This window comes from Heteronotia binoei, chromosome 21, assembly GCF_032191835.1.
Source record: "Heteronotia binoei isolate CCM8104 ecotype False Entrance Well chromosome 21, APGP_CSIRO_Hbin_v1, whole genome shotgun sequence".
Classification (NCBI taxonomy): domain Eukaryota; kingdom Metazoa; phylum Chordata; class Lepidosauria; order Squamata; family Gekkonidae; genus Heteronotia; species Heteronotia binoei.
In genome coordinates this window covers 173,549,321-173,564,558 of record NC_083243.1, presented here as the reverse complement: position 1 = coordinate 173,564,558, position 15,238 = coordinate 173,549,321, and the positions used below count along the sequence as shown (strand labels likewise).

The 15,238-nt window shown below is 43.9% G+C and overlaps 1 protein-coding gene across 1 annotated transcript in view; it reads left to right on the top strand.

The window, feature by feature from the left end:
* LOC132589054 (unconventional myosin-X-like) overlaps positions 1 to 15,238 on the top strand; it is a 124,946-nt gene that overhangs the window by 26,807 nt on the left and 82,901 nt on the right. The window contains exons 4-6 of the mRNA XM_060261611.1: positions 12,364 to 12,551; positions 12,711 to 12,845; positions 13,795 to 13,926. Coding sequence (XP_060117594.1) covers positions 12,364 to 12,551; positions 12,711 to 12,845; positions 13,795 to 13,926 — 455 coding nt within the window. The remainder of the gene's footprint in view (positions 1 to 12,363; positions 12,552 to 12,710; positions 12,846 to 13,794; positions 13,927 to 15,238) is intronic.

Genomic DNA, 15,238 nt, shown 5'->3' with positions numbered 1-15,238 from the left:
TAACATGTGGAATTCACTGCCACAGGAGGTGGTGGCGGCCACAAGTATAGCCACCTTCAAGAGGGGTTTAGATAAAAATATGGAGCACAGGTCCATCAGTGGCTATTAGCCACAATGTATGTGTGTATATAACATTTTTTGCCACTGTGTGACACAGAGTGTTGGACTTGATGGGCCGTTGGCCTGATCCAACATGGCTTCTCTTATGTTCTTAACAGGAGCCCCATCTTAACTACATAATATCCCCTGTAGTTCCTGAGCTACCTTATTCACATTTGGAACACTGATCAAGAAAGTTGGATCCCTCTCCCTGGATTTTGGTGATAGTTTTTTGAACATGGGGCATAACTCTGCTTTCAGAGATGCATATATCTGTGAATGTCTTCCACAGATAAGAAGCTAGTAGTGTCTACTACATATAAACCATATGAATCTACCCTAGTGTGAATGAGATCATTGATCAGTCAGGGTCCATATAGTCTAGTCTGATGAACAGAGGCTCTCTAAGGCAGGGGTCCTCAACCTTTTTAAATAGGGGGCCAGTTCACTGTCCCTCAGACTGTTGGAGGGCCGGACTGCCGTTACTGTACAAGGCCGCGGGCCGTCAGTTCTCCGTCTTCTGCATCTCTCTCCCTTCCCCACACCACACACCCTGGCCTGGGAACTCACCTCACCTCGGTATCGCCTCACACTCTGTCTCTGCCGCCTCAGCCCAGTGCCGGAAGTGTGCGTTGCTAACGCAAGTTTAGGTCGAACGTCACTTCCGGTCTGATTTTGCCATAACCCGGCGGGCCGCATAAACGTCCTCAGCGGGCCGCATCTGGCCCACGGGCCGTAGGTTGAGGACCCCTGCTCTAAGGTCTCTAGCAGAGGTCTTTTCTTGAAAACCTTGCTAAAGGCAGATGTTCACCCTTGAGTTTGGGGTTTTTACTCCCTGGGTATAGGGCTGAATATCTCACCTGCCTAACGGCCCCTTGGCAACATAGAGCCTATTCACTAGCTAGGTTCAATGTGATACTATCTGCGATACTTCTTGGAAGATTCCATAAAACTCCCTATGCTAACAGACTGTGCACTTGTGCATGTCCAGAGATAGAAACTTTATAACATGTGTTCCTAAACTGTAGTTTTTACCCTGACCTACTGACCTTTGACCATGCTCATTGGCTCCTGTTTGAGTGAGCAAATAGCAAAGCCGGACAAATATAAAGTAGTCTTCTTGTTGCCAACTCGGAGCCAATTGATAATTGAAACGGTTGCAAAATTTTTATATTTAGCATCTAGGAGATGCTTAATGTATTTGCAAATTGCCGTTTAATGGATGGATTATGTTCCTTGTTATGTTCAATATCATGCCAATAAAGGTAATTGAATTGAAATTGGCAGAGGTCTTTCCCATCACCTAATACCAGACCACTTTAATGGCACGCACCAGGGATTGAGGCTAGAATCTTCTGTATGCAAAGCAGATGCCGTGTCACTGAGTCATAGAGTGTCTGGGTCATGATTCTTCCTGTAAGAGGATATTCAACACCTGGATTTGAGATAACTCCAGGTGTTTCTTGGAAGTATTTTTTAGCATAAAGGTGTTGCGCACGCAAGAGATAATAAGTAATCTATTTTTTTATTCCATGATTACTTAGCAGATTATTTATATGAGGGAAGGATCATTAGGGGACTCAGTATTATTTATGCTTTTGCAAGATTACCTTGGTGTGTGAGAAGGGTCATGAGATGTGCATCCTTACCTGTGCTCAACTATCTTCAAATTCTGGAACTGAAATGTAGCTCCCAGACTGTGTTGCATAGCAACAGTTACTAAGGCAACAGGACTGTATGCATCTTGTATTCTAGTAAATGATCAATTAAGTGACCTGGTTTCTGGGAACCATCTTTTCCACTTTGGGCAGGCAAGGAAGTTACAAAGTCTGTGTTGCATAGTAATGAATCCAGCTGTCTAGTGACAACATGCTTTCTTGTCTGCCCTTTTCTGTCTCTTTGCCCCAGCTCCTCGGTCTTCTCCAGACAAGACATCCTTCATGATCCGGACCTTGCAATCTGTTTTGCTCTTGCCTGTCTCACTGTCAACTGTCTACCCTCATTTCCTTTGCTTGCTTTCCCCCCCCCACCTTTTTCTGCTATAGGGGAAAGCAAATAATACTTTACATTTACATAATGCTTATGTGAGTGTTTTCAGAGTGCTTCTCATGCATTGTCTCCATGGCATACTAGATATGGAGCTTCTAGCTGTCCCTTGCTTTTAACATCAGACACAACTACCTTGTTACCTGGCATCATCATGTGGGTGTCTCACCATTGCTCTGGTAATCTCATTCTGCATATTGTTTGTTATAGAAATTACAGGGAAGACAAAGTACAAAGCAGCAGCAGCTCCATGTCCCTTAGAACATCTTGTCTGGCCCTTGGTAATCTTTACATCAGTCCTGCCAGATAATTCAGTAGTATCCCATGTAGCAGGCTGAAAGGTTTGGGAGGAAGGACGAATGCCTGGAGAGTCACCTTTAGAATTCCAGGAGGTGTCATGGGTTAGCCAGGGCTCAGCGATAGTGAGAACTCCTCAGGAGAAGAGAAGCCTCATGTAGCCAGCCTTGAATTAACAGAAGCTGACCAGCAGGAAAATGAGCTGCGGGCTTGTCAGGTTTCACAACCAAGAGCTGGTGCAGAGCCACTTTTACAACAGGTTCAGCAGGGAACCTCAGTTGGCTGTTTCCAGCCCACCAGTATAACCCACACGCTTAGAGAGCTGCAGACAGAGGCTGAGAACAGAGCTATAGACAAGACAGCCAAGTGCACACCTCCTGGCCTAACACCAGCCAGTTGCTGATAACAAAGATCTGGCTGCAAGCATGACCCTTAGGCATGGGGCTATAAAAGCCAGCCGAAAGAGTCTTTCACATTAAATCTTTATGCACTTTCTGTACTGGCTTGCAGGCTCCAAGTATCAGGTGCCAGAACTCAGGCAAGGCAAGGCCATTCATTCCAGGGTCAGGCAATGGCAGAGTCAGTGGTATAGCATCTATTGCAAATTTTGGCTTAAGGCATGTTTTTAATATTTAGCAAATTTCAACATATTTTTTTTTCTAAAAATCAGTTTAGTTTTTTATATATGTATTTTTTTCTCCCAAAGAAGCACCAGGTCTGTAATATGTTGGAACATTGTCGTTCATGATGATTCTTCATGTGCTGCTTGAAATTTGTAGAGCTCTCCTATGTGCTACTTTGGAAAACTGTCCTCATCCAACTCCAGATGTATAATAATTAGGTGGATGTGAGGCATAAAAGTGTTAATTTTTTGTTAGCTGCCAATTATATACCGGGTCCAGTACAAAGTGTTGGTCATTACCTTTAAAGCCTTATATGGCCGAGGACCCGCCTACCTGAGGGACCGTCTTTCCCCATATGAACCCCAGAGAGCACTGAGGTCAGCCGGGAAAAATCTAATGGCTATCCCTGGGCCGAAAGAGATTAAACATCAAAATATCAGAGCTTGGGCCTTCTCAACTGCGGCCCCTGCCCTATGGAACCAACTCCCTGAGGAGGTGCGGGCCCTGCGGAACCTTGACCAGTTCCGCAGGGCCTGCAAGACCACCCTTTTTAAACTTGCTTATTCAGACTGCTAAAGAAGGCTGTAAAATAAGGATCCGCCAATGCGGTTTAAAGACCTAGACCGTTGTGTATAAACTGGCAGAACTAGCGTCAAACACCACCAGCACTGTCAGACCAAACTATCTTATTGTATTGACTGGTTTTTAATGTTGTTAAATTTAATGTTTTATATTGTTTTATATTGTTAAATTTAAAGGTTTTATTTATTACTGTATGTTTTTAAGAAATGTTGTTAGCCGCCCTGAGCCTGCCGAGGCGGGGAGGGCGGGATATAAATAAAATTTTTTATTATTATTATTATTATTATTATTATTATTATTATTATTATTATTATTATTATTATTAATTTTTTGTAAGGAGATTTACCTAGCAACTGAGAGGACAAGGGATACCAGGAACGTCTGATGACTTCATATGCTGATGTATGCAACCATGCCCATACAAAATGCTACTTCTAGCTATTGAGAAGAAGAAGACTGCAGATTTATACCTCGCCCTTCTCTCTGACTCAGAGTCTCAGAGCGGCTTACAATCTCCTTTATCTCCCTCCCCCACAACAGACACCCTGTGAGGTAGATGAAGATATTGGATTTATATCCCGCCCTCCACTCCGAAGAGTCTCAGAGCGGCTTACAATCTCCTTTATCTCCCTCCTCCACAACAGACACCCTGTGAGGTGGGTGGGGCTGGAGACGGCTCTCACAGCAGCTGCCCTTTCAAAGACAAGCCGCAGGCTTGTCAGGATTCACAACCAAGAGCTGGTGCAGAGCCACACAGAAGCTGCCCTTTCAGGGACAACTCCTACAAGAGCTATGGCTAACCCAAGGCCATTCCAGCAGGTGCATGTAGAGGAGTGGGGAATCAAACCCGGTTCTCCCAGATAAGAGTCCACACACTTAACCACTACGCCAAACTGGCTCTCTGACTAGGATGGCCCAGGAAGTGAAGCAAGATGAACCCTGGTTCATACCTGGATAGGAGACCACCAAGGAAGTCCAAGTTTGCTACATAGAGGCATAGAGTTCATCTTGCCTTGAAAACCTCTTAAGGGGTCACCATAAGTCAGCTGTGACTTTAATGGCACTTTCTACTGCCAACTTTTGCCAGAGTTCAGAAGATTCTTGATATGGGGGCTTGCTGAGTCTGTATGCTGTTGGCCTATTCCTTCAACAGGCCGAAATGCAAATGTGGAATAATGTAGAGGGAAAATGGAAAGAAGGATAATAGGAGATAGGCCGGCTTAAGGAACTATGGATGGCGGTTCATGACATTGTACAGAAGGCAGCAATCAGTTCCATCCCAAAGAAAAAGAAATGCAAGAAAGCAAAGTGGCTGTCTGAGGAGGCTTTACAAATAGATGAGGAAAGAAGGAAAGTGAAAGGCAAAGGTGAAAAGGAAAAATTCACCCAACTGAATGCAGATTTTCACAGAACAGCAAGGAGAGATAAGGAGGCCTTCCTGAAGGAACAATGCAAAGCAATAGAGGAAAATAATAGAATGGGAAGGACAAACGATCTCTTCAAGAAAATTGGAGAAATCAAGGGAACATTTTGTGCAAAGATGGCCATGATACAGGACAAAAACGGTAGGGACCTAACAGAAGCAGAAGAGATCAGGAAGAGGTGGCAAGAATACACAGAAGAATTATACAAGAAGGATCTCAATGTCCTCGACAACCATGACAGTGAAATCGCTGACCTTGAGCCAGACATCCTGGAGTGGGAAGTCAAATGGGCCTTAGAAAGCATTACTAACAACAAAGCGAGCGGAGATGACGATATCCCAGTTGAGCTGTTCAAAGTCCTAAAAGATGATGCTGTTAAAGTGATGCACACATTATATCAACAAATTTGGAAAACGCTACAGTGGCCACAGGATTGGAAAAGGTCAGTTTATATTCCAATCCCAAAGAAGGGTAATGCCAAGGAATTTTCAAACTATCACACCATTGCACTCATTTCACATGCCAGCAAGGTCATGTTAAATATCCTACAAGCTAGGCTTCAGCAATATGTAGATCGGGAACTACCAGAAGTTCAAGATGGGTTTCGGAGAGGTAGAGGAACTAGAGATCAAATTGCCAACATTCGCTGGATTATGAAGAAAGCACAGGAGTATCAGAAAAACATCTATTTCTGTTTCATTGACTATGCTAAAGCCTTTGTGTGGATCACAACAAACTGTGACAAGTCCTTAAAGAGATGAGAGTACCAGCCCACCTCACATGTCTCCTGAGAAACCTGTATAAGGGTCAAGAAGCAACAGTCAGAACGGGATATGGAACAACTGATTGGTTTAGAATAGGAAAAGGAGTTCAACAAGGATGTATATTGTCATCCTGCTTATTTAATTTATATGCAGAGTGCATCATGCAGAATGCTGGCCTGGATGAATCACAAGCCGGAATTAAGATTGCCAGGAAAAACATCAACAACCTCAGATATGCAGATGACACCACTCTAATGGCAGAAAGTGAGGAGGACCTAAAGAACCTCTTGTTGAGGGTGAAAGAGGAGAGCAAAAAAGTAGGCTTGAAACAAAACATCAAAAAAACTAAGATCATGGCATCCGCCACCACATCTCAAAAGCATCTATTCTTCTGCGCTCGGCCTTCCTTATGGTCCAGCTCTCACAGCCATACATTTTTACTGGGAATACCATCACTTTGACTATACGGATTTTTGTTGGAAGGGTGATGTCTCTGCTTTTTATTATACTGCCCAGGTTCGCCATAGCTGTCCTCCCAAGGAGCAAACGTCTTTTAATTTCATGGCTACAATCACCATCTGCTTGGATCCCAGAAATGTGAAGTCTGTCACTACTTCCATGTCTCCCCCTTCTATTTGCTTCTTGAACTGCAAGAAGATCAAATCAGTTAGTCCTAAGGGAAATCAACCCTGACCATTCCCTGGAAGGTCAGATGCTGAAGCTGAAATACTTTGGCCACCAAATGAGAAGGGAGCACTCACTAGAGAAGATCCTGATGCTGGGAAAGACAGAAGGCAAAAGAAGGGGACGGCAAAAGATGAGATGGCTGGACAGCGTTGCTGATGTAACAAACACAAATTTGAGCAGATTTTAGAGGATGGTTGAAGACAGGAGGGCCTGGCTTGACTTTGTCCATGGGGTCGCAAGGAGTCGGACTTGACTGTGCAATTGAACAACAAAAGGAACTTCTTGTCCAGTCTCTAGGCATTGGATGGGGATGTGAGACTTTCCCTCTATATGAAACTATAAATAATGAACATATCCTAAGAAATCGTGAAGAGATTTCCTTTCGGCTCAGGCACCATGTCTGATGTCCCATCTGCACTTGTGGCAGTCTCTGCCTTTGACAAAGGATATGAGGTCCTAAAATCAGCGGAGAATATTTTCTACTTCCATTTGATAGGCCATTGCGGAGACGTCAAGTGAAAACTCATCATGCTGCTTCTCTCAAATGTTCCTGACTCTAAAACTTATAACCAATTCTCTACCCTCAAAAATCCCGTCGGGAGATTCTTCAGAAATGTTGTTCTGTTAGAGACATGGTACTGATCTTGCATTTTTCTTAATGAGTAGCTTATATAATAATTTGTTCTTGAACTGATAATATCCTGTACCCTAAATAGCATATCTCCCTCTTACTTTAATAGCTTCTTCTCTTATATTTTTAGAGAGCTGTAAAGACCCTTTAGCTTCTTTTGGGGGGGGCAGAGCTCTGATGGCTCAGTCCTTTTAACTTCTTCTTAAGATATGCTTTCCATTTAAAACCATTGATTCCTGTCCCATGAATGATAAATCCTTCCCATCTTCTGTATAATAGCCTTTGGTGTTCCACTAGATATTTCTGGTATTTGCAAGAAGGAGGATATCAAGAAGTCGAAGGTATTTCTACAGGCCAACCTATATGTTACCTGGAAGATTCATGGTCTCCTCCACCCACAATCTACTGTTTGCCCTTCTGGGGAAAAATACAGGTGCCTAAATTTTCTCTCAAGAGCCCTGTGGTGGAGAGTGGTAAAGTTGCAGTACTGCAGTCTGAGCTCCCTGCTCACGACCTGAGTTCGATCCCAGCAGAAGCTGAGTTCAGGTAGCTGGCTCCAGGTTGACTCAGCCTTCCATCCTTCCAAGGTTGGTAAAATGAGTACCCAGCTTGCTGGGGGGAAAGTGTAGATGACTGGGGAAGGAAATGGCAAACCGCCCCATAAAAAGTCTCCTGTGAAAATGTTGTGAAAGCAACGTCACCCCAGAGTCAGAAACAACTGGTGCTTGCACAGGGGACTACCTTTACCTTTCTAAAAATTCTCTCTCACACAGCAGCTAGGGTGGGGAAGAAGGCTGTTTTGAATCAGTTAAAATGACACAAGAGAAAGTAACTCCCTTCCTCAGTTCTGCTACTGTGAGCAAATTGGTAGCCAGTTTCATTTCAGTTAAAAATAAATGTTGGGGGATCCAGTTAAGGGCTTTATGCATAATATGTCATTTGGCCCTAAGAAAGATATCTGTTTTGTGCAGATGGAGAAGATTAATTTTTATTGTTCAGTTGGAAGGTTTAGAACAAAAAAGCAGCTTGTTTCGCTATGCGATCTTGTCCCTATAAATAGGATCTCATTTTTTGTGTTCATCACCAATATGTGTATTATCTCCAACGTATAATGTTGTAAGCCCATTTTAAAAAAAATGATTAAGTGGGGGATATTGTTATTTATTAAGGATGCAGCAATTGTTATTAATTGATTGAACATGATAACCCCGTTTAACTGGGCAGCAGAATTTTTGACTTATTTTTAATACATGTTCTCATAGAAAGCACCATCTTAGAAGAGGCAACCTTTTTCTCTGATGCGGAAAGAAATTTCTCTTATGACACTTGGGTGTGCCAGCCAATAAAGAAGTTTGTGTCATGCGGGCGGGTGGGGGGGCAACATTGTTTTTTTTGCTTCAGAATTATTGTTTTTACTCATATACAGATTTAATCAGAGGGAAGGCAGCAAGGTATATTGTGATCTCATCAGATCTCGTAAACTAAGTAGGGTCAGTACTTGGATGCGAGACCACCAAGGAAGACTCTGCAGAGTCACCTGCTTCTGCTTCCCACTTGCCTTGAGAGCCGCTTGCTGGGTTTGTCATGAGTCAGCTGTGACTTGACAGCACTGTACACACAGATTTAATCAACTAACCAGCTAAAGTCATGGGGTTAATTGACTCAGAACCTGATGTACATATACAGCAGAATACAGTAGTAGCTTCCTGAGGTCATAGAACAGGTAGATTTTATGATCTCAAACCAACAGTTTTTTAGGACTGAGGTGGAATGTTGCCCTCTGGTGGCAAACAATGCGTTTTATCATAATCAATGTATAGTCAACATGGTCCTGCCTGCGGATACTTAAATCTGTGGATTGGGCCCATGCATAGACTTTTCCCAGCAAAGTTGGGGGAACCCCCCCCCCCCCCAGGTCTGCAGAAAATCTATAAATAAGGGGAAAATGGAGGAGGGGGTTAAACCGCCAAAACAGAGGTGTCTATGCATGCACAGACAACATTCATCTGTTTAACTTTCTGCCTGATGACAGAGGTAGGGTTGCCAGTCCCCAGGTGGGGGCAGGGGATCCCCCGGTTTGGAGGCCCTCCCCCTGCTTCAGGGTCGTCAGAAAGCGGGGGGAGGGAAGGGAAATGTCTGCTGGGAACTCTATTATTCCCTATGGAGATTTATTCCCATAGAAAATCGTGGAGAATTGATCCGCGGGTATCTGGGGCTCGGGGGGGGGCTGTTTTTTGGGGTAGAGGCACCAAATTTTCAGTATAGCATCTAGTGCCTCTCCCCCAAAATACCCCCCAAGTTTCAAAAAGATTGGACCAGGGAGTCCAATTCTATGAGCCCCAAAAGAAGGTGCCCCTATCCTTCATTATTTCCTATGGAAGGAAGGCATTGAAAAAGGTATGCTGTCCCTTTAAATGTGATGGCCAGAACTCCCTTTGGAGTTCAATTATGCTTGTCACAGCCTTGATCTTGGCTCCACCCCTAATGTCTCCTGGCTCCACCCCCAAAGTCTCCTGGCTCCACCCCCAAAGTCCCCAGATATTTCTTGAATTGGACTTGGCAACCCTAGGCAGAGGCAGCAGCATTACCGGTTGGTAAGAATGGTGGTGAGCAGGCAGAGGAGCAGGGGCATCTAGATGGGAGGGCAGGGAGGGGAGGGGAGGAGCCACTGCCACCACTACCACTCCGTTGTCGGCCAGGTAGATGGGAGAGGAGGAACTGTGCCCCCACTGCTTGAGGCAGGGGAGGGAGAGCCTCTGCTTAGGTAGGTGGCAGTGCTTTCCTCAAACAGGCTGGGTGCTGAGTGGCTAGCTTACTGATGGGGGGAGGGCAAGCAAAGCAGTGAGGAGGAGGGCAGGTGTGGCGGGGTCAGACTGAGGAAAGAGGGGCAACAGGAGGGCAAGGGAGAGACAAGGGTAAAGCAAGAAAATAGATAGGATGCAAAAGGATAAATATGGGAGAAGGAGGCGGCAGCAAAAGCAAAGAATGGAGAAAGGTGGCTGGAGGGAAGTATCAGAAGTCAGAGGACAAAGCAGAACCCAATGAGAGAATTTTCCTGTGAGTTTCTCACATACCCTTGCTGTAGAAGCATGTTTACAAATGCACTGCATTGCTTCCCAGGCTATTTCAAGTGGTCAACTTTTGGCACAAATACCACAGTGAGCACAAGTTCATTTCACACATGAGCAAGAGCAATTAGAATGATGGACCTTGTTAAGGAATAGAGTTAGGCTTGAATTTCTGCCTGCCTCGCACTTGTGGTTCCACAGCCTGCTCCCCAATTCAATAGACTAGAAGCAAACAAGCAAACAAAAAGTATGCGGCCATGCATGCCAACTTATAATGAACATTAGATTGCTTCTGTAGCACACTTGCTAAAAAGGTTGGCTACCGTTGCTACTGCAGCTGTTGTGTGAAGGAGATGTTCATGCCATTCTGATGGGGGGGGTGCAATAATGGGGAGAGGCTGTGGTTCAGTGATGGAAAGAATACTTCGCATGCTGACACTCCCATGTTCTGTCCCCAGCATCTCCAATGAAAAGTGTCAGGTAGTAGAAGGAGATCTGAAAGATTTCTAGTTAAGACCTGGAGAGCAGCTGTCAGAACAGACAATGTTGGCCTTGATAGACCAAAAGTCTGACTCCCTATATGGAGTTTTATATCTTCATTGGCACTTGTTGAGCTATATATCTAACTGAGGTGTGGTTAGAACTGCCGCAGATGGCCCTGGGCAAGAAAGCCTTCTTAAAATACTGCATATAGTAAAGTAGTATAATACACACATCACACAATGAAACAAAGGTCACGGGTATGGTCATAACAACTGAGTGAACTGGGAAATCATTGTTTCAATCCGTGCAAATAAATTTGGGGTACTTCTACAGGAAGGTTGTTTTTCAATATATATAGTCCATTAAGATGAAAGTGTGTGCATGTGTGATGGGGGGGTGGGGGCGGTGACAGTAGAAACAGAAAACTTTCCGCAACTCGTTAGATTATCCATCAAGATAGGCTTTTACAACACTGAGATTTCAAGCAATCACCACAAATGTTCTGTGAGATCACTTCTAAAACATAATTCTAGAAAGTTACTTGTGTATTGTTGAACAGGTTCAATTAAAAATTGGCCTCATTAGTTGCTGAACTGTCCACTATGTATATAGATGTTAGATCCAACTTGTTAGCCCCGGTATTAGAGAGTGGACTGCTTCTCTTTTGGTAAGTCAGAGTTTCACATTGGGTGGCAAAAAAGTTGTGAACTTTACCTGGGCTGCTGCTAAAAATACACCAAAGGCTACTAGATGCGTTAGGTGGTCGCTATTTTTTTTTTTAGTTAGTGGCTCTGATCCAGTTCTATCCCCATTTCATTATATGGTTGAGGATACAGATCTGAATGAATGTGCAACCCACTGAAAGCAATTTAATTTAGACAGATGATATCCTAATTCGCATGCCCATTGTTCCATGGTTCCATGTGTGAGTGGGTGTCTTTCTTTGAATTGGGCTCAATAAATTCTTAGTAATCTGTTTTTATTATATTATTTTAATAGCTGGCTTCCAGTTTAGATAGTATTAGTCCTGGGATTTTTTTTTCAGTGCTTTGTTCAGGGTGATCTTTATTCTTCTTTGTTATGACTAGTGCAAATATATGTACGTACTTGCCAGTGATCCTTGGAGATTGCTAATTTATTGCATAATTTCTACACAATCACAGCAAGTATCAGAAAGATCTTAAGCAGTATGTACAGAAAAATCCTAAGCAGTATATATACAATACAAGGAATGTGCAGTACTGATATGGAGGTTTTGCATACATTGGGGCCAACAGATAAAGTAAAATGCTATGAAATGTTCTGTTCACATAAAAAAGTGGAGTTTTTGATAACTGGCCTCCATGTGGGGCTTTGGTGTGTAAATTGGCTCTTGGTATACCAAGGAACCACATTCCCACAGCAGCTAGAAGGGCCTGTACTAACCTCCTGGTGGGATCTGGGACTTGCTTTCTTTGTCAATACCTGTGCTTAAATATCCATCCCAGTCTCTGCAATTACCTTCTTACCTCTGGCTTCTAGCCCCTACTGCCATAGATCTAGGTTTGGTGTGAGCTTGCATGTCGATTTCATACACACCCTTTCCTTCTGGAAAACCAGGTTTCAGATAGGGCAAAAACGGCTTGCTTGTCTCACTGTGCTTCCTCTGTTTTCCCCCAGACAAATATTGGTTCCATCTTGATCTCCGTGAATCCTTATAAGCCCATCACTGGCCTGTATGATGTGGCTACCATTGACCTGTACCGACATCACTGCCTGGGTGAGCTGCCGCCCCATATTTTTGCCACAGCCAGTGAGTGCTACAGCTGCCTGTGGAGGCGCCATGACAGCCAGTGTATCCTCATCAGGTGAGAGGGGGGAAATATTGCCAAGGCCCTCTCTATCCCACCAGCAGCCGCATTCCCTTTGCTATGAGCTGTCTGTACTGTACATATCCATTCTCTCAGACCTACTGTTGAGGACCACCTGGGTTGGTCCTTTCCTAATGGCTGTGTGTCTGTTCACAGTGGAGAAAGTGGAGCTGGAAAGACAGAGAGCGCCAAGTTGCTGATGAAGTTCCTGTCAGCCATGAGCCAGACCTCACTGGGTGGTCCTATGTCAGAGAAGAGTACACATGTGGAGGAGGCCATCATGGAGAGCAGGTGCGAGTCCGCCTTGTAGCAGAAGATTGGCATGAGTGTGTCCTAGAGGTGTAGATCCACAGGGGAGCTACATCTTATTCAGCCTCCTGATTAAATATGGTATATAACCAGAGCTAGCAGTTTCCCCTTAAATGTAAACTGTATTGGATTTGAAATAGGAAGGGCTGGCACCTTACCTTGAGACCCTGCTGCATTCAGTGTGGGAAATCCCACCTCTGTGGACTGTAAAAATCTGGGGCTTACCCCATGTCTTCTTCCAGCTATATATATTGCAGACATTATAGGGGCTGAAGCAGAAGACCAAACAGCCACAAACAATATATGTTTAGTTCACAGCAACAGGTTGTTGGTGTTACAATAAGGTTATCCAAGGACATAATACCCATAAGAATGTGCTCCTAACTAGAGTTACACCGTTCTAAATCCATAGAAATGAATGGGCTTAGAAATATGTAACGTTTAGGATTGAACTGTATGCTATACTTATGCCTGCCACATCCACTCACCTTGGTTGTTCCCCCATCTATTTGCCTGGGACAGCTTCTGGAAGCAGGGCTGCTGGATGCAGAATTGTACAGATGTGAAAGCTGAATTGCACCACCGCTATGAATGCTGATGATTTTAAAAATGAGCATGTATTTCTTCTTTGATCCTAACCCTATTGGTCCTGGTGTATGTTTGGGGGTGAAAAAACCCCCTTCCTATGCATAGACTTCTGAGGCATCAAGTATTGCCTACGCACTTTTGTGCCTATCATTATCGCCCGAGGGGTTAGATTCTTGTTTATTGAACTTATTAAATTTCAAGTCTGCATTCTCAAGGCCTGAATTGAACCCTTTTCTAATAAGAAATTCAAGACTTCTGCATCATTTTAGAGTATGTACAAACTTGCCCTAATGTGTCTCTCAAGTGTCACAACTAAACTCTCCTCATTTTTTCCCCTCTGTAGCCCTATCCTGGAGGCTTTTGGAAATGCTAAGACGGTTTATAACAACAACTCAAGTCGCTTTGGCAAATTCATCCAGCTGCATTTTTCCCAGTATGGACACATCCAGGGAGGAAGAGTTATTGACTGTATCCGCTTTGGTTGCTTCAGCCCTATTCCCCAGCAGCATACCATCCCCCCCAAAAAAACCCCCCAAACTGCTGGGGTCAAAGTAGGCTAGGTGAGCTGGATGTGTGCTTGTATCCAGCTGTGGATGGCCATGTTGCCACAAGGGGATGTTCACCCTACCATCCATCTCATTCCTTAGGTCTCAATTCCAGAAAATTGTAGTTTATTAGGCCTTTAGAATTCAGGCATGAAGCATCTCTGGCCTACAGAATTTGGAGATAGCAGCACTGAAGAGTGTTCTGTGACTGGATTCCTCTTAATGTGTGACGCTCTCCTTAATGTCACTTCCTCCTTAACTTGTTGCTCAGATTTGTTGGAGAAGGTGAGTGAAGTTCACTTGTATCTTCCCTTTACGTCTCCATATCTACAGCTTTTTGTATCACCCATTTTTGGCAGAAACTGGGTGGAACTGTCCAGTCTTTAGTAACACATGGCATCAGCGGTGCTGAGTGCCATAGTCAGTAGAGTCTATTTCAGGTTGTTTCATTTCATTGTAGACCTATATGGGCTGTGGGCAGTAAAGGTCTAAAGGGAAGTGAAGCAAATAGAACTTTATTTGGGGGTGGTGATGGTTATTTTCATGTGTTTGACCAATCATATACATTTTTCTGGATTGCAAGTTCACCATTTTTATTTCCTCCAATAAATGTTGGGAGGGGGGTCTGATCCAGTGCACTGACACAGCTCTGTACCTTCTAAGCATTTATGCAGAGTTTAAAAAATAATGTGTGTGTGTTTTTCCCTGAGACAATGGAGTGTCCAGGTTCTGAGTCTGCAAAGTAGTTAGCATTTTAGCTTCTGCTAACAGAACAAATCAGCACAGCATCCAGGTGAATGAGTAGAGGGATGCAGCGGTGCCAAATTCAACAAAGGGCTGCAGTGGGGAAGGAGCTGTGGAAGGAATATGGCCATTAAATGCAAGAGCTGCATCCTTATGGATCAAATAAAATGTATGCGCTTTTAATAAGCGGCATGATTTGGTACAAGAAAATCAGGGAGATGGATGTAAGCAATGACGGATCATGAGTGGTGTTGTAGACTGCACTCTCCGTTTTCATTCTTCTGGTTTTCCACAAGCCATGCAAAACTGAATTATTCACGAGGGCTTTTCCGTGCAGGTAATAGAGCTGCAATACTTTACAAACTTGCCTGGATAAATTATTAGGGATTGTGGTCTATACTGCTGTGTATAGATTGTTGTAAGTAAGATCCTATTGTGCAGTTTTTGCACTGCTTAATATGTCACGTTAACACTTACGTAATGCTTCAGTTCTTTCTG